The sequence below is a fragment of the Sinocyclocheilus anshuiensis genome, unplaced genomic scaffold, assembly GCF_001515605.1.
Source record: "Sinocyclocheilus anshuiensis isolate Anshui unplaced genomic scaffold, SAMN03320099.WGS_v1.1 scaffold28, whole genome shotgun sequence".
NCBI classification, from domain to species: Eukaryota; Metazoa; Chordata; class Actinopteri; order Cypriniformes; family Cyprinidae; genus Sinocyclocheilus; species Sinocyclocheilus anshuiensis.
This window is the reverse complement of record NW_015555724.1, coordinates 217,065-237,902: the sequence shown is the minus strand read 5'-3', so window position 1 is coordinate 237,902 and position 20,838 is coordinate 217,065. Positions and strand designations below refer to the sequence as shown.

The following is a 20,838-nucleotide window of genomic DNA, read 5'->3' as shown; positions in this document are numbered from 1 at the left end:
GTATTTCAGATTAAAATAGAGACTAGGCCTTTGAAATCCTATTTTTGAAGGCAGAATAGCACCTCCTGGTGAGAGCAAAAAAAGAATAACCTGTAATTTCATGGTGCAACCACTAGATTCCTGTATAGGACTCTATAGAGAGGCTTGTGAATTCCCTAGTTGTTTTTATGCATAATTGTTGACTTTTATTTGGTTGTGGATTTAAATGTATATTAAGGCATTGTCAAAGTTTATATTTTTTGTTGTTTTAAATGTTGATTTGAAGTGTAGGTTTTTGCATTATTATTACTACATTCAAACCTGAACACAAAAAACATTTTGTTACACAAAACATTAAAATTCTATAAAAATGTAGCAAAAATTAACAGGAATGCTTTATCAGAGCTTAATCCTTCTGGGTCTGATCTGATTTTAACCTCTTATTTCAGTCTTCTGACTCATTTTGGCTATGTGGTTATAGCCATACCAATTAATTTGAGTATGTATAATTTTGTATGTGTGTGTCTGTGAGTGTGTGTAAGTAAGTGTGTGTGAGTAGATGTATCTGTTTTACACTCTTGATGTTTTAGAGTGTAACCCCTTCCTTCTGTCCACTTTTTTACTGCATTGTAGTTGAATTATTGATTTTATTTTACATAGTTGCAGTGTTAGTCACACCAGTTCATGTGTGTGTGTGTGTGTGTGTACAAGTGTGTGTCCGCGTGTGTGTGAGTTGGTGTGTTGACTTTGCACTCTAGATGTTTTAGAGTTTCACCCCTTCATTGCTGTGCAATTTTTTTCTGCATAGAAATTTGTAGATTGTAAACACAAACATGTTCTTTATTTCCCATTCATTTCCTATGGTCGGTCATTTTTGACCGAAGACCATGAGTGACTATTTTTTTACGACCACTTAGCTTTTTCGAATCATGCCCACAATTTTTTTTGTGTGTTCACGTACCAAGTTCCATAAAAGTCACAAAGTTTTTTACCATTCTGGTGAAACTACGATTTTTAAAAATTCAAAATGTAAAATTTGCCACACAGGGGGGTGATTCTTTTCTATACCCACTGTATACTCCATTCTTTAACACAAATCTGTATACATCAATATTAGCTATTGCATTAGCCAGGGTCTATACACACAACTTTCCAGACGTGTTGTGCAAATCCTAGGCATCGTGCAAGAGGCCTTCAGTGGAAAGAGTAATGGAATTGTATTAGTGGGAAGAACGAGGTTTCTGTGGGACTGCTGTCACAACGAGTTCCATTCTCCCTGTGGCTGGAGAGAGTTCAGTGTGCTGTAATGGAGCTCCTGTTTGATGGCTGTGAACGTGTGAAACTGCATCCTGATCAGATAAGTGCTGAATGAAACAGACAGAAAGAGAGAAAGTACTATACAGAACTTGTATAGTAGTTGGTATGGAGGAAGAAAGTTTTCTTTGGTAGCGGTACATGTTGCCCTCATTAGACCTCAATTGTAAATGTGGCATAGTATGCGTCACTATTCCTGACAATAACTGAATTAGTTGACCCACTTTTTTGTTTTAGAATAGGATGAAATAACCAATGGAAATATCTCTATATACTTCATGCAGCTCAAAAATGAGGCGTATAGAGAGCATGTTCTGTGTGAACAGCTTCTTATAATGTAACTAAGATAGCTGACTAAAGTAAATTCTTCAGGATAAATTATATATATATCTTATGTTTCCTCATACGGTAACATTTATATTACCTTTGTTCGGTGAAGGTTATGTTTTTAAAGTTGTATATAGACTAAAATGGGCTGCGGTTTTGCCCTGGCGCCGTTTGTCTGTACTTGGCTACGTTTATTTTGTTCATTATTTATCCAGGTGAATGGATAGCAGCTCTCAGCCAGACTCTATGTGATCAGTATGACAGCTTTGCTCTGAAATATTCATACACTTTTCGTTGGAAACAGATCCCCCTGTGTGCTGATGTGTTCGTGTTTGTGTGTGTATAAGACAGAGAGAGAGGGAACAAGAGAATGAGAGAGAGAGAGAGACTGTGTTCCAGTCATTTTGACCCAGAGACGATTTTTCCCCATGAAAATTCTAGTTAATGTTACTGCATTAGACTAAAACCTACTGACTTTGCTCACATGTTTAACAACATCCCAAACAAAGAGCTGGTCATTTTTTGGGGATTTTTTCTTACCTTATTACACTTGGTCAAAAATGACCGGGCTACAAAAACTGCTTATATAGGTTTTTTATTTCTTTTTGGAACTGATTGATTGTAGGCCTCATTGATCTGAGCGTATATATCTCAGTTTTTTTGTAATATTGCCAAATCTCAGCCTCAAGAATATTGCCAAAAATATCCACAAATAATGCTTTTTTGTCACTCAAAAACTGATGTGCATAAGCTCTGATCAATGAGGCCTACGATTAATCAGTTCCAAAAAGAAATACAAACCTGTGCAAACTGAAAGAAAACAAGTTGACAAAAAGATTGAATGTGAGATTTGGTGATAATATAGCATAATGAGAGATTTAAAAGCAAGTTTTTAAAGTTGGCCATTTATGACCGGAAACACCAATTTGGGTAAAGGATTTTAAGCACAGGACATTTGAAATATTTTAGCTTTAATTTGTTTGCTGTGGTGTTTAAAGTGGATGACTTTTGAGACACAACACCCCTGAGAGGGTTGGTAGCATGCTGACAGTTTTAACATGCTAACTGTTTTCTTCTGAGAAATTGTGTGAAGTCTAATTTCAGTCCATTTAAATTACAATCACGACAGCTATCAAAACATCCTTTTCAAGACAATTACTGTCAGACTTCAAATCAGATTGTGCAGAAAAATATTCCAGCTATCTGTCGGTGTTTGTTTAGTGTCTGATAGATGTACCCTAAACTAAACTAATCATGCAGGGATTCCCTATAACCAAGTAGTCGGCTAGTCGACAACTTACCAGGCAGCCACGTTTGAAATATGTTTCGCACATCCCTACAACTATCAACTTTCATTTGAATGATGCCCCATGTGCAATGCTGATCATCCAAATTGTTTTAAGTTATCCTGATTGGTTTAATAGTTGTTCTAACACCCTCGTCTTACCAGATCCATGTCCAGATTGACGTCCACCAAGTTGAAGGACAGCACATGGTCTTTTGCCCCCACAAAGAGCCGACCTTTCTCTTCGTCCAATAAAAAGGTGTGATAGGCAGAGCTGTTGGGCAATCCGTTGAAAGTGAGCAGGTTGTTGGACTCCAACATTTCTGTTGGAAAAAAAGGGAATATAGTATATAGGATTTATTTGAGAATGGTTAACCTACAAACTTCAAAAGCAAAAGCTGACAGAAAAATTAACACCCAAATGCTGAGTTTTCAAATATGGCCGACGATACGTAAAAAACGTGATGTTTTCCGACCTCATCTTCATTTTTTAGAGTAATATGGCTGAGAGGGAGACAGATAGATGGACCTTGGCTCTGACAGCGAACAGCTCAGCAGGGACGGCAGCTCTGCTCTAGTCTGTGTGAGACTAGTGACTGTGGTTGTAGCAAATATGCAGCTGGGAAAGCTGGCGGTGCTCATAGGTACACACAGATATTTGCTTGTGCATTTTTCAATTTTTTCCTATGTATTTAATTCTCTATAGAGCAAATAGCTGAATGAAGCCGAGCCATAATAAACAAAAGTAATCTTGTTTATAAAATAGTTTCAAGTAGCTACACAATACTGATAGGCCACATTTGCTAGGGATTTCGTATTTTATTTGTTTATTTCTTTATTATAGGAATAGCTTAGCCAAAAATGACATTTCTGTCTTCATTTACTCCCACTCAGAATCATTCAACAGTGACTGTCAAGCCGCAAGAAAGCACAGTAAAAGAATCAAGTCTTCAGAAGACATGCAGTAGCTTTGTGTGAGGAACAGACTGGAATTTGAGTTATCTTGATTGTGCATGCAGAGAGGATATCTGAGGATTACAGACGATTTTCAGTGAATAACGACTCAAACAAACCCATCATATTGCTTCAGACGACTAAGAATAAAATGCATGAGTGCACTTTTATTGTGCTTTCAAGTCCTTTTTGCATGCAGGACTTGTTATGCGTTCACTGTATGGAAAAACAAGTTGAACATGATGCCTTTAATCGTTAATATACTCTCAGAAAAAAGGTACAAAAGCTGTCACTTGGGTAATACCCTTTCAAAAGAAATACCTTTGTACCTCATTTACTCCTAAAGAGAGCATATTAGTACCTGTTGAAAGGGTATAGCCCCAGTGACAGCTTTCGTACCGTTTTTTTCTGAGAGTGTACATCTCTTAACTTATATTCCACACAAGAAAGCATGTGGTGTAAAGCCACGTTAAAGAAAACAAAAAATGTGTGACGGGACCAGCCAGCTGTAATTACAGCATTTGTCCTTAAGGGAAGTAAGATTTTCCCTGCCGTCACACTTAAATTGCTCTCCAGAGGGACATTAATAGCAGCTGAGAAATATGGAAGTGTTTGGACAATTATTGTAACCTATGAGTGTCTAGGTGTGTATGTGTGTTAGGTTTTAGGTTGTATTAGATTTTATAACCCATCAGTATTCATCATACAAAAATAAACATAAATAAATGTACTTAAATTCAAACACATGATCATGAACAACCCTTTTAGGTTACAAAAATTGTAAATAAGTAAATTAATTCATGAATTAGTAAAAAGAATATTACACACACACCTATACATAGACATCATTTTCATATACTCAATAAATGAGTGAATGAAAAACTGAATTAAGGAATACTTAACTTTTTAAAGTAATTATTGCATGCAAATCTTCATAACTACACACACACACAAACACATAATATGTTTCTAAGTCAGAATGAGTTCAGTGTGACAAGAGTTTTTCAAAGGGCCTGAGAGGAATAGAGGAGGAACAGGAGAGAGGAAAGAGTGAAAGATGAAAGTGTGAGAAAGGAAAGACAAACCTGTGGAGTGTCACATAGGAGAAGAGAAGAGAAGAATTAAGAAAGGTTAAGACTAAGGTTGAGATGACTTAAAGGTCCCATGGCATGAAAATTTCACTTTATGAGGTTTTTTAACATTAATATGAGTTCCCCTAGCCTGCCTATGGTCCCCCAGTGGCTAGAAATGGCGATAGGTGTAAACCGAGCCCTGGGTATCCTGCTTTGCCTTTGAGAAAATGAAAGCTCAGATGGCCCAATCTGGAATCTTCCCTTTATGTCGTCATACGGGGAAAGGTTACCTCCCCTTTCTCTGCTTTGACCGCCCAGAGAATTTGGCCCGCCCATGAGAAAATGAGCTACTACCGTGCGAGGCGAGCGCAATTTTTTTTTTCCTCGAGAGACATCATGGCTTGTAAACGAGCGAAGCATGGCAGTTGCCCCGCCTCTCTCCTCCTCATTAGCATTTAAAGCTACAGACACAGAAATGGCACGTCCTAAGGAAAGCTCATTGTGGGACTGGCTCGTAGTGGCTGAAATTCTGCACCAAGGCTGAATTTCGGGAAAGAGACTTCAGATACAGTACTAGGGACCACTTAGGCCTATATAAAAGCATCCAAAAAGCAGCATGTCATGGGACCTTTAAAAGAGGTCAGTGAGAGAAGAGGAGAAAGAGAGAACGCAAGTGAATCTCTCACTCAGGTTTGGAGTGGCTGTGGTGTTTCCATTTGGCGCCATGACTCAAAAACACTCCGAATGCCTTTTACACACTCAGACACACTCGAAACCCCATGGAATTCATCTCACCATCACTTCAATGTGCGCGTTCACTCACAAACAGGCTTTTTCTAAGACAAACCTGTTTCTGTTCAAATAAAAATTGTTCCGAAAGCTATAATCGTTTCATTTCGGCCTAAACTTCACACAACTGAATAATGACTGTTTACTATTGTCTTTTTAGAGCTGCATTACAGCCGAATTAAATCTGGTTTGCATCACTGAATCAATATTTTCTTGTTTATAACTGTGAAACCGCTTTGTATAAAGCACTATATAAATAAAGGTAACCTGACTTGACAAAATCAGACTTTTTTTCACTATCACTGTGCTCACTATGGTAAAAAAAAAAAAAATCTGTGAAACTGATTCAAACATGATAAAATGTGTAAAAGAAAGCACTATTATTTACAGCTGAAAGCTTTAGCAAATTAGCCAAACTTGAAACAAAATAAGTGAATTGCAAGTTTTGCTTATTTTTTAAATCAGTTAAATCAAATTAATTATATTGTGTAATATATTTGCAAAAATATTTTAACAAAATATAAAATACATTTTACAATATATTTGCTTATTTCAAGTCGATATATGAATTATTATATTTCAGTATCTTTCAACATAAAACTATCACTAGCATTCAGTTCAAAGCAATGTATTTTGCAAACAACTTGACAGTGTATTGACAGACTTTTGTGGTTTTACGTATATTTCACAGGATATTTCAGGTACTGTGAGGAAATGAACAGTACAAAGTTTAACGAGCGTTTCCTCTGAGCTTTATGTCATAGAAACATGTCATTGTTGCTGTCATACTCTCTCCTTTTGCTATTTTCGCCTTTTTTGATGAGTTTTATGCTCACTTTGGCTGGTGTAAACGAGTGACTATGCGCACTATGTGCACAGGCGTCTCATCGGATTGTCAAGGGTCTGTTTGCGTAATGCACTTGTGCTGGGAAGAGGTCTAATTAAAATATGCACACATATACAGCAATCAAATACACACACAAACGCTCTCTAGAACTGCAAAATGACTCCATCAACAATCACAAACACTCACTATTCAAGAGGAAATGAACTGCACTTGATTATTGTCAAGCATTGCTTTTGAACAAATAGTCTGTGTACCGTATGTACAAAAGTCTGTGAGCATTCTGAAACATTGCTGCTTTGTTATAATTGTGTGTCTTCATCAAAACAATAAATCAATCGTCAAGTTTTTCTCTGTCAAATAGGTGAAAACAAAGCATGATGTATTCGTTTATATTTTTGAACGCCTCTGTTATGATCCAGACGGTTGCCAGGGCATTCCGAGCTCATAAATCAGATACCCCAGATAGAACATTTTGTAATTATTACATCATTCTGCATGTCTTTGTGAGTGTGTGATCAGATCGAGGTGTGAGAAGTGAGTTTAATTGGGCCTGGAAATTAAATACCTTCTGAGAACATTAAGTTTTCAATCTGGTGTAATAAAACCTGATCTTGTGTAAAATGTGGACATGATATTTATGATCTAACTGCCTAGTAAAACAGTGAAAAGTGCTTTTTTAATCAGTAATATCCATTACACACAGACACATAACTCTGATATAAATCTCAAAAAGTGACTGTTCTTGGCAGGTTTCACTCAAAGAGACTCAGCTCTAGCGACAGTTGCTGTGTGAATCAATAGCGCATGAGCTGTAATTATCATATAGCCCAGAGTTACTTATCTATTAAACATTACCTGAGAACACCCTGAGGAACAGGTTCTCAGAATCAAGGATTTGAGTTGCCAAAGACAAAGACAAGGAACACCAAATGGTTTTAAAGTTCATTCTGCAAGGATGTAAGCAAAAATGTAAGACTGTGGGCATCAAATGTAAAACTTTAGCAATCAATCACTGAAATCACTAGCATCAGAATACTGAAGCTAAAAAAAACACATTTCAGTTCCAGGATGAATTTTTTAACTACTGAGTGTAGGTTTGTTCATGAACTAATAATAGTTAAAGTCTACATGGAATCTGCAGATATATTATTGAAAATGCTGTGATTTGGAAAGAGATCATTTTGATAGCCGTGTTGCCGAATTGAGATGATTAATAATCTCTTAACATGTTGGAAAAGAGACCAGGACTGTGTGCTTTTGAGAACACAGTCCAGTTTCAGTAGTTAAGAGAAAACGGCACTTGCTCAATGACAACTTCACCAGAAAAAAATAATACAATTTAGCTTTATGCTTTGTAAACACTCTTTCAAAAGTTTGCAGTCAGTCAGTAAGATTTTTTTTTAACTAATTAATGCTTTTATTTAGTAATGTTGCATTAAATTTATTAAAAGTGACAGTAAAAACACTTATAATGCAACAAAAGATTTCTATTTCAAAGAGAAGTCCTTTTGAACTTTCTATTCATCAAAGAATCCTGAAAAGTGTATCAAACAAAAACATTAAGCTTGAGCTTGGTATATTAATTTCTTGAGCAGCAAATCAGCATATTAGAATGATTTCTGAAAGATCATGTGCAACTAAAAACTGGAGTAATGATGCTGAAAAGTCAGCTTTGCATCATAGGAATTAATTACAAATTAAAATATATAAAAAAAATAGAAAACAGCTATTTAAAATTGTAATAATGTTTCACAATATTACTATTTTTACTGTACTTTAGATCAAATAAGAGACCAAATAAGAGCATAAGAGAAATCATTCTTCTTTAAAAAAAAAAAAAAACATTTAAAGTTTAAACAGTAGTGTATCATGGTTTAGCTGAGTCAGTGCAAAAATGTTCTGTGTCAGATTCCAGAATATACGGTGCCCCTGCCTGGCATTGTGGGTAATCTACAGTAGCAGCACGCAGTCACACAGGAGGATGTGGCTTTAGACATGCTGCTAATCTGAAGAAGAGCTAGTCTCAGCCTCTTCAAACCTCTGAGACCATCTCTCTGTCTCTTTCCCTCCATCTATTGTTGTGGAAAAACATCTGAAAGCACAAGCGAGGAGGGGAGGGCAGGTGGAGGCAGAGGAACGGTCCCATCTGAGGCTGATAAAAATAAACTTCCCTACCCTACATACTGCCTGCACTCTCTGCTCTGCAGGGCACATGTGTGTGTGTGTGTGTGTGTGTGTGTGTGTGTGTGTGTGTGTGTGTGTGTGTGTGTGTGTTTGTGTTTGCGTGTGGGCAGATGAAACATGAGTGCTATCCACGCTCACCTTTTTCCATTCATCACAGCATGCATGTCCATCTAATCAAATCTGGAGTTCTGATTATTAGCATACCTTATTGTTTGAACTCTCTCCACAGGGTCCAAAGATGATTTTAAAGCAATCAAAAACCTGAAATCAAATCTAATCCAATTTCCCTCATGTATTTTTGCTTTCCGAGGGGGAAAATCTGTATTACGGCATAAATATTTTCCATTTCACAGGAATTTGGCAGAGTATTGTTTTAGATGTGTGCGCTCTAACGCTGCGCCTTTATAGGATACGGAGAGTTCACATGCTGCAAATGCAACCCAACACCAGATTCCTGGCATGTTTGTGGATTAAAAGCTTAATTAAAGTGAAATAAAACTTCTCTCATTCCTTCATGAGATTATAGCCGTCTTAAAACATTCACTTCGGAATGGGATAGCTTTACACCAAAAACATTATCCCACCACACAAATCCACACACACATACAATATGCATGCACTGAAGTAGTCAATCTCTTGATTCTTTGCCACTTATTTGAGACAACATGCAGCTACATCCATTATCCAGTTCTTTATGTCTTTCCACACCGGTTGACATTTATGTAAAGGTGTTACTGTTAACCTGCCCCAGGAACTTTCGGCTCAGAGGGGACACTGATACCACCCCTGTGAGGAACACCAGTGCTCAGTCAGGACTTCCTCATGGGTGGCTTCCTCTCCACAGACACACACACACACACACACCTCCATTCTATGGAAATACAGCTGTACAGCATGTATGTGAATGTGTACAGGTTTGGTTGTACACGTGAGGACCACATTTTGGAATATATTCTCACTTAGTAAAACACAATAAAAACAACTTGTGAAGACATTTAAAGTGGTCCTCAATATTTAAAAGGTTCATAATTCAGCCAAATCATGTTTTGATTCAAGTATGATAATGTGAGCAGGTTTCTGTGAAGGTTAAGAGTATAGAAAATATCATTATCATAGTTTGAAAAACTTTATGTCTATGGGAGGACCTCTAGGAAATTTTGTCTTCTTGTAAATGGCTCAACTTGTCTGGGTCATGTTGTCAGGATAATCTAAAAATGTGTTTCATGGGTAAGATTTAAATCAACTGGTAAAAATAAAATAATAAAATAAAATAAATGTTTAAATACATTTTATATTTCTAAAAAAGAACAAAAATATATATTTTTTTTTTTCAAAAAGTAAAAAAAAAGTTTTTTGTACACACACACACACACACACACACGCACACACACACACACACACCTTCATTCTTTGGAAATATGGCTAAAAGGACTCTACAGCTATGTGTTTGTTTACAAGTTGGGTTGTACATGTGAGGGCCACAATTCTATCCTCACAATTATAGTGAAACGTGTCAAAAACAACTTGTGGATACATTTAAAGTGGTCCTCAATATTTGAAAGTTTCATTATTTAGTCAAATCATGTTTTGATTCAAATCTGATAATGTCAGCAGTTTACTGTGAAGGTTAGAGTATAGTACATTTTTTAATTTTACATTTTTATTGATACTTTTTAAGTAATAATGATCTGAAATAATGTAAAATGTGTTTCAGCACTGTTTTATAGGTATTAATCCTATACGAATTTACATTCCTTAAATATCTTAATATCTATTTTTTTTTTAAATCCAACCTACATTGACTACAAGCAAACAATTCTTGGATTCTCACAAAAACTGTAAAAACTGTGGAGCATCCCATCCAGTCCAACACAATAAAATTGGCTAAACAAATGGTTTGATTTTGGGCACAACAATATGTTTTTCCGACCAAAGGAAGACAAAGGTTTTTCAAAAAAGCTGTTTAAATAAATAAATCAATTTGTAATAAAAAACAAACAAAAATATATATATATATTTTCAGTTCCATTTGGTGACACTAGTGCCACCAAAAACACATATTTCACCAGCAAAAAAAAAAAACGATGTTCTTGTTTTAGTTAAATACATTTATAGTAAATCAAAGTATATATAACAAACAACAAATATATGCTCTTCATGAGTAATTACACACCCCCACATGCATTTTAATTAATGAAAATTCAGAAAAAGATGAATCAGCCAAACTGTGGTGACAAATGTTCACAGGTGTGTGAGTTTGCTCTGGTGCTTGTGGATATCAGAATCAGTCTTGGCATTTAACCAAGTTGTGTTTGCTTAGATCAGCCTAGAGTATGAGGAGCTGTCAGTGCAATTAGAAAGCTGGCAGAGAGAGAAATGGTTCACTTTTATACAGCCATCTGCCCTGACTGTTAAACCCCTCTCTCTCTCTCTCTCTCTCTCTCTCTCTCTCTCTCTCTCTCTGTGGCTCTTTCTAATTACAGAGGGAGGGTGGAACAAGCTCTTGCATTTAAACACTCGTGTAAATTCACTTCTGACAGTTCACTTCATCATGAATGCCAATCGAATGGGAAGAGTTGTAATGTTTTAACAAAACTGCACGGTTAAAAACTGCCATCTTGTGTGATACAGTCTGCAATTATCATAACACACGCCCTCAAACCACTGGGAATCGTATAAACAATTTACTCTAGCTGAGCAACAAAAGTGGAGGAAAGTACAGTACATTTACATGCAGAGAAGAGTATAATAGATCAGTGGTTCTCAAGCAATGGGTCGCAACCCAAAAATGGGCAAGTCTGTTTTGATAGAGTCAGACACTGCTGTATAAAAATAAAATCCATGTATAGTTATTATAGCAAAATAAATTGGCTTATCCATATTTCCAATATCTGTTGATGACATTAAACACCACATATCTAAACAATTTCTACAATATTATGGTGCAAATTTGGTATAACTTAGCAGACGCTAATCAAATTAGCAGATGCCAACATGGAAAGTTTGAATGACATGTTCTCATACTCAAAAAACATGAATAAAATTATGCAAGGTGAAAATAATTTATTAATTGAAAACAATTGTACTGTGTTGGATACTGAAGCAAAACCGCCATGATAGATCATTTATGATTGACTGATATTATTAAGTTAGACTCAAAATGTACAGCATACAAATTAAAAACAGAGTTTAGTCTGTATTTTGGCGTTTGAACTGTATACGTGTAGGTGTTTCAGGGAAACAATGAATGCCAGCGGTTTAAACATTCCCACCTGTGCATCCAGACAAACGCATTCAGCCCACAGGCTCTGCAAATGCACAAACATAACTACACATGCCTGATTTAACCTGTGCATGAAACTGAACTTCTTATATATTGTGTGATACATAATCCTACATAATACATAATATTGTGTGATACATAATCCTGTATCTTGTAGAATTAAACCTAAATGGTTCCTTCAAAAGTAATACTGTGAATTAAAGCTCTAAACTGTACAAAATGCTTCATTTGGTAACCTAAAAAATGTCCTTTAAGTGGTAACAGCTACAATAACTGGTTTTGATCAAGTCAAATGTATTTTTTAATATTACTGAATCAACCATAACAGATACTACAAACAAAAGTAATATTTAAGAGTCAGATCAGGTAGAAATAGTGCCTTAAATAACTGTATAGATCCACTTTTTAAGGTTAAATATTAAAAAATTAAGAAAAAGAAAAAGGCATTGTTGATAAAATCTAAGATTACTGAATCCCTTAATTGAAAAAAAAAAAAAAGATTACTGGAGTATGTTTTACAAGAAAATAATATTTCTGCTTTCTACTTCAAAATTTCACATTTAACTCAATGTGTTACTTGGTAATTATTAATGAAATTTACTTGTGATATCTGAGTGAAAATTGTTAAATCCTACACTAATGTTTTTCACAATTTTTGATCTATAATTTCACCCCTCAGCACTAGCCAATCACAAAAGACAATATCACTTTCAGTAACACCCCTCTAATATTTTAGTTATGAATAATGAACGCAAATATCCATATATACCCATGACTATCAATATGATGTCCAGCTTCACTTTCATTCTTTCAAAAACATCTTTCAAAATGACCAACCATGCATAATTAAACCATGTGAATCATATCAATGAAGCAACCAGACCCGTATTCCAACTCCAGACAGGAAAGCATCAAACTTTAACATCTGCTCTTCTAAGATTCCTCAATCATTCTGATCAATTTTCCAGAATCCCCATCAGCAGCAGAAGCAGAAGGTGACTGACCTTTATATGAGAGTTTGAGCCGGGGTACGTTGTTCTTGCTCCTCTGTGCGTCTGTTCCTCTTTCCGGTGCGCCGAGCGTCCACAGCAGCAGTACAATCCCCCACAGGTAGTCCATGTTCGCCCCGGCTGCGTGCAGTCCACTGGCCTCTGGTAAACACTGTGTCGTTTCAGCAATCCAGTCCTTCGGAACGCCACCTGAGGATGGAGCAGGTGTGTCTCTGTGTTAAATAAGTCGCACAACGATCACATCTCTCCTGGTGAAGCAGTCACAGCCTCAGGAGAGGACCATGAGTGTCCAGACCACTCACAGTCTCACTTTAAAGTGTGTTTCTGTGGTTGCTTATCTCCTAGATGTTGTGCGCTCTTCCTCTCTGACTGTTTTAAATAGTAACACTGTTGAGACTAAACTCAACTAAAGCTCGGTGAAGCCCTAGGCGCTTCTCTGTTGTGCTCTCTCTCTCTTTGCACAAGCTCAGCGCACACACGGTCACAGCGCAAGACTGAGAGAGAGCGGAGCCAGCTGAGAAAGACTGTGAGTGAGTGAGAGAGAGAGCGAGCGAGAGGAAAAGGGAGGGCTGTGCTTCCAGCAGAGGATCCTCTAGGTAGCCTTTTTTCATACTTTCAAATCCCACACACACTGTCAATGTTGCACTCACTCTACAAGAATCATTCTGACATTGGAGGGCATGTGTGGTGTGGTAGATATTTCCTAACCTCACTGTCCTGGTTTCTTAATGTTTATTTTGCTCTATATCTATCTAATGCAAGAACAGATTTTATGTGATACTCGGGACATTAGGAAGTTGTCCCTTCCTGTCCATGTCTCGCACTGTTCTCTGCCGCCCAGGAGTCTGAAAACTCTCGTCAAACTCCACCCTCACACCAGACACTTATTTTTAGCATGTCTCCCCGTGTGAGGTGAAGGCGTGTGGCAGGAAGGATGATATTCCATGTTTAAAGAAAGGCTGGTCAGGGCACTTATAAAGTTCACTCATCATTTACTCACTTTCATATTGCATATAGGTCATTCATACTGTCAAGCTACAAAAGAACTGCATAAAAGTATCATAAAAGTGGACTCTGTGTGAAGAACAAAATTAATTTTAAGACGTTATTCACTGATAATCTTCTCTTCTGATGGAGCACACAAATCATATTTGCATAAAAAAAATTACATCAACTTAAATATAAATATAAATAAATATATAAATAAATATATAAATAAATTAATGAAAAGTTTGGGGTCAGCAAGATTATTATTGTTATTTTTTTTTTATAAACAGTGACAGTAAATAAGACATTTACATTTTGCAAAGATTTTCTGTTTCAAATAAATGCTGTTGTTCTATTCATCAAAGAATCCTACAAAATGTACCATGGTTTCCACAAAAATATTAAGCAGCAAATCTGTTTTCAATATTGAGAATAATAAGAATTATTTATAACTAATAAGAATGATTTCTGAAGGATCATGTTACACTGAAGACTAGATTAATGGCTGCTGAAAATTCAGCTTTGTCATCACAGGAATAGATTATATTTTAAAATGTATTAAATTAGAAAACAGTTATTTTAAATTGTAAAAAAAAAAAACATATTTCACAATATTTCTGTTTTTATAAAAGCTGCATTTTTGATCAACGAAATGCAGCCTTGGTGAGCATAAGAAACAGCTGTAATATAAATATATACAAATAGAAAATATGCAAATATAAAGTCACATTATTACTTGTGTAAAAGAGTAGCTTGGACATTCCTTCCATCTTTTTTCATATTTCACAAAATAAAATAAAGTGGAAAAGATGACATGAGGGGGGAGCAAATAATGACAATTTCTTTATTGATCCCTTTAAGTATAACTAGCTTGACAATATCTTCTGTATTTCTGTGACTCCGCCCACTCCACCCCAAATCCATTGACCTCATTATCAGTGATCCCTCCCCCACAGAACATACCAACACTTCTAGAAGACAATGAAGCAGTCCATGAACAATTCCAGCGCTTTCAGTCTGATCTCTTTTTAATTTCCCAAAGCCGTGATGCTGCCTATTGTAACATGATAATGTTGAACTACAGGCCACCAGACTTCTCTTCATATTTCTGTTTAGCACAAACCACACAGAGCATGGATACTTCAGTAATTGGGATTTAAGAGGTTTTGAAAAACAAGCTTGTGACTGACAGGACTGTCCAAAGCTCTCAGCAACAGATGCCAGGACGGGAAAAGAGAGAGAGAATACTGGGAATATCTCACATGATATGATATAATTACTTTCTCAGTAAATTATATAATGCAGGAGTATAAGGCTAGGCAAAAGGTCAGGACAAATAAATAAATAAATAAATAAATAATAACGTTTGGCATATTTTAAAATGTAATTTATTCAAAGCTGAATTACCAGCAGCCATTACTTCAGTCTTCAGTGTCACATGATCCTTCAGAAATCATTATAATATGCTGATTTAGTGCTCTATAAACATTTCATATTATTATAATGTTGAAAACAGTTTTTGCTGCATAACATTTTTGTGGAAACTGAACATTTGAAAGCACAAAAACATAAATACAATAATACAGAAAACAGTTATTTTAAATTGTAATATTTCACAAAATGACTGTTTTTACTGTATTTTTGATCACATAAATGCAGTCTTGGTGAGCATAAAAAACATTCTTTCAAAAATATTTTTAAAATCTTAATTATTTCAAACTTTGACCGGTGGTAGTGCTGGATACACTGCTAAATGTGATTCTGAAGAGAAGCTTGAATTTTCTAAACATTAACAAAAATGTTTTGTTGAATCTTGGCAGGAGTTAGTCCTAACTTTTTGCTTATAGACAACACAATTTTTGCTTACTGTGTGAATTTAAGCATCCGTTTGTCATAATAAGAAATGGCAGCTGTAAGATTAGGCTGAGGAGACTAAACTCTGTTTATTCAAGTCGATGTGGAGTCATGATAAAGTAGCAAGTCTTTGCCTGCTATAACAGAGAGTCCGTTAATGGGTAAATAATGAGGCCGGCATGCTGAGCGGCAGACTGCCAAGTTAGTTCAAGTGGTGTTCAATTTTCATTAAAGTTGCCTCCTACTACAGTGAGCTCCCCACTGATTCCCCGTCTAACTGATGTCTGCTTCCAGAAAGAAACACAAACTCAAGCAGTTGAACTTCACACCTAAATAAACACATCGGATTCTATACTGAACTCAATGAACAGGCTTAAACTGTTGTTATATACTGTATATGTATATATGTATTGAAAATGTCTAAAAATAGTACATCGAATTAGCCAAAATATTTATCAGACAAACATGCAAAGGGTGGAATATGTGTAGAACGTCCAGTGTTCCAATTCTACAAAAATCTGCCAGACTCCATGTGGGCCTGGCAAAAAGAACTGCATGTATTCTATTCTTTTCTATCTCATCTTAGTTTTTTCTCTGCTTCAATCATCTATCCCATGAGTCTTACTGACAGCACTGCTTTAAAAAAAAAAGGAATCCGCTCAAGCATATTCCTGCATGACTCCAGGGTCCAACTATTACACAACTCAATTGAATGCCACTCACTCACACAAGACCAGTGTGGCGTCATACAGCATCCCGGTCTTTTCTAGCAAATCTCACATTGAAATCAGATGACCAAGGGCCTGGGGTACATCATTTTAATATCAGATTGGAAGAGTGAATGTCTGCGGAAAGCAAATATGTATGCATGTAATTCAAGACAAACAAGGGACTTTCATTGAACATTTCCGCCTTTCATGTCCCAGAAATGCTGCTCCAGTGTAAAAGGGCATCATTTGTACAAAAAAATAAATAAACTTGCGTCAAAACTTAAATTATATATGTGTCTTTTCATCTCATCTGAGTTCATCTCAGTTGTTCTCAAACCACCAAGTTTCCAATTTGATTTTTTTATATCAGTAGCCCTATAAACTGCATAGGCTCAACAATAAGCAAAATTATTGACACAATATATACAGAATAGCAAAGTTTATGTGTTATTGCTCAAGAATCTGTGCTAGCAGGCAGAAATAAATAACGCCCTTTGGAGAAGCGTGGAAAATCCAGAACTAATTCTCTTTCAAACACACTCAATGATATGAAAACTGAAGCTCCTGAGAGTTTGTATATTCAGGCTGGAAGAAAAACCTTCATCTGGAAGATCATTTGGCTTTTACTTATTGTCTTTGTGAAGTAACCCAGGCTCATTCTGTAAACCCTCCCCAAACCACGTGTCGAGCTACTCAAGCTCCATATCATGTGCTAAGAACTAATTCATCAAGCTATTTGTTCTTATTTTATTCTTACTTTTATAAAAGAGAGAAATACTAAATACTAAAAACTTTAACAGGTACACTGTTACAAAAGATTGTATTTCAAATAAATTATGCTCTTTTTAATTTTCTATTCATCAAATAATCCTAAAAATGTATCAGAGTTTCCACAAAAATATTAGTTAGCACAGCTGTTTTCAACATTGATAATAAATCAGCATAAGCTTGGACATTCCTTCCATCTTTTTTCATATTTCACAAAATAAAATAAAGTGGAAAAGATGACATGAGGGGGGAGCAAATAATGACAATTTCTTTATTGATCCCTTTAAGTATAACTAGCTTGACAATATCTTCTGTATTTCTGTGACTCCGCCCACTCCACCCCAAATCCATTGACCTCATTATCAGTGATCCCTCCCCCACAGAACATACCAACACTTCTAGAAGACAATGAAGCAGTCCATGAACAATTCCAGCGCTTTCAGTCTGATCTCTTTTTAATTTCCCAAAGCCGTGATGCTGCCTATTGTAACATGATAATGTTGAACTACAGGCCACCAGACTTCTCTTCATATTTCTGTTTAGCACAAACCACACAGAGCATGGATACTTCAGTAATTGGGATTTAAGAGGTTTTGAAAAACAAGCTTGTGACTGACAGGACTGTCCAAAGCTCTCAGCAACAGATGCCAGGACGGGAAAAGAGAGAGAGAATACTGGGAATATCTCACATGATATGATATAATTACTTTCTCAGTAAATTATATAATGCAGGAGTATAAGGCTAGGCAAAAGGTCAGGACAAATAAATAAATAAATAAATAAATAATAACGTTTGGCATATTTTAAAATGTAATTTATTCAAAGCTGAATTACCAGCAGCCATTACTTCAGTCTTCAGTGTCACATGATCCTTCAGAAATCATTATAATATGCTGATTTAGTGCTCTATAAACATTTCATATTATTATAATGTTGAAAACAGTTTTTGCTGCATAACATTTTTGTGGAAACTGAACATTTGAAAGCACAAAAACATAAATACAATAATACAGAAAACAGTTATTTTAAATTGTAATATTTCACAAAATGACTGTTTTTACTGTATTTTTGATCACATAAATGCAGTCTTGGTGAGCATAAAAAACATTCTTTCAAAAATATTTTTAAAATCTTAATTATTTCAAACTTTGACCGGTGGTAGTGCTGGATACACTGCTAAATGTGATTCTGAAGAGAAGCTTGAATTTTCTAAACATTAACAAAAATGTTTTGTTGAATCTTGGCAGGAGTTAGTCCTAACTTTTTGCTTATAGACAACACAATTTTTGCTTACTGTGTGAATTTAAGCATCCGTTTGTCATAATAAGAAATGGCAGCTGTAAGATTAGGCTGAGGAGACTAAACTCTGTTTATTCAAGTCGATGTGGAGTCATGATAAAGTAGCAAGTCTTTGCCTGCTATAACAGAGAGTCCGTTAATGGGTAAATAATGAGGCCGGCATGCTGAGCGGCAGACTGCCAAGTTAGTTCAAGTGGTGTTCAATTTTCATTAAAGTTGCCTCCTACTACAGTGAGCTCCCCACTGATTCCCCGTCTAACTGATGTCTGCTTCCAGAAAGAAACACAAACTCAAGCAGTTGAACTTCACACCTAAATAAACACATCGGATTCTATACTGAACTCAATGAACAGGCTTAAACTGTTGTTATATACTGTATATGTATATATGTATTGAAAATGTCTAAAAATAGTACATCGAATTAGCCAAAATATTTATCAGACAAACATGCAAAGGGTGGAATATGTGTAGAACGTCCAGTGTTCCAATTCTACAAAAATCTGCCAGACTCCATGTGGGCCTGGCAAAAAGAACTGCATGTATTCTATTCTTTTCTATCTCATCTTAGTTTTTTCTCTGCTTCAATCATCTATCCCATGAGTCTTACTGACAGCACTGCTTTAAAAAAAAAAGGAATCCGCTCAAGCATATTCCTGCATGACTCCAGGGTCCAACTATTACACAACTCAATTGAATGCCACTCACTCACACAAGACCAGTGTGGCGTCATACAGCATCCCGGTCTTTTCTAGCAAATCTCACATTGAAATCAGATGACCAAGGGCCTGGGGTACATCATTTTAATATCAGATTGGAAGAGTGAATGTCTGCGGAAAGCAAATATGTATGCATGTAATTCAAGACAAACAAGGGACTTTCATTGAACATTTCCGCCTTTCATGTCCCAGAAATGCTGCTCCAGTGTAAAAGGGCATCATTTGTACAAAAAAATAAATAAACTTGCGTCAAAACTTAAATTATATATGTGTCTTTTCATCTCATCTGAGTTCATCTCAGTTGTTCTCAAACCACCAAGTTTCCAATTTGATTTTTTTATATCAGTAGCCCTATAAACTGCATAGGCTCAACAATAAGCAAAATTATTGACACAATATATACAGAATAGCAAAGTTTATGTGTTATTGCTCAAGAATCTGTGCTAGCAGGCAGAAATAAATAACGCCCTTTGGAGAAGCGTGGAAAATCCAGAACTAATTCTCTTTCAAACACACTCAATGATATGAAAACTGAAGCTCCTGAGAGTTTGTATATTCAGGCTGGAAGAAAAACCTTCATCTGGAAGATCATTTGGCTTTTACTTATTGTCTTTGTGAAGTAACCCAGGCTCATTCTGTAAACCCTCCCCAAACCACGTGTCGAGCTACTCAAGCTCCATATCATGTGCTAAGAACTAATTCATCAAGCTATTTGTTCTTATTTTATTCTTACTTTTATAAAAGAGAGAAATACTAAATACTAAAAACTTTAACAGGTACACTGTTACAAAAGATTGTATTTCAAATAAATTATGCTCTTTTTAATTTTCTATTCATCAAATAATCCTAAAAATGTATCAGAGTTTCCACAAAAATATTAGTTAGCACAGCTGTTTTCAACATTGATAATAAATCAGCATATTAGAATGATTTCTGAAGTATCATGTGACACTGAATACTGGAGTAATGATGTTGAAAATTCAGCTTTGCGTCATGGGAATAAATTACAAATAGAAAACAGTTATTTTAAATTATTAAAAAATTATATTATATTCAAAAACATAAATAAAAATATTACCAACCCCAAAATTTTACATATATGATATTTTATATTATATTATATTTTACATATATAACTTCAACGTATATTACTTCAAACAATGTATTAATATCTTAGCTTTGCATTAATACTTAATTGTACATCGCATCAAAGCTGAAAATTAGCAAAACAAACACCTTTGCACTGAACACATATCAACAGGTTATAAGGAATGCTAATAAAATTACTATAATCATTTGGAACCAATCATAAAAGGGACAAACAAGAATCTGACTGGATAAACTCCAAATAATAAACTAAAAATGGCATTTTCAGTTTATCCAATCTTATTTCATTCTTTGTGGATCTGTATATGATCCTCTTTGGATTGGCTCCAAATTATGATAACATTCCATTAGC

General features: G+C 35.6%; 1 protein-coding gene across 1 annotated transcript in view; it reads right to left on the bottom strand.

Moving 5' to 3' along the window:
• Window positions 1-13,551, bottom strand: part of LOC107672583 (semaphorin-3ab-like) — a 39,322-nt gene extending 25,771 nt beyond the window's left edge. Inside the window, exons 1-2 of the mRNA XM_016465834.1 lie at window positions 13,040-13,551; window positions 3,068-3,228 (exon numbers count right to left, since the gene is read on the bottom strand). Of these exons, the coding sequence (XP_016321320.1) occupies window positions 3,068-3,228; window positions 13,040-13,154 (276 nt within the window). The 5' untranslated portion in view covers window positions 13,155-13,551. The remainder of the gene's footprint in view (window positions 1-3,067; window positions 3,229-13,039) is intronic.
• Between the last annotated feature and the right edge of the window lie 7,287 nt (window positions 13,552-20,838).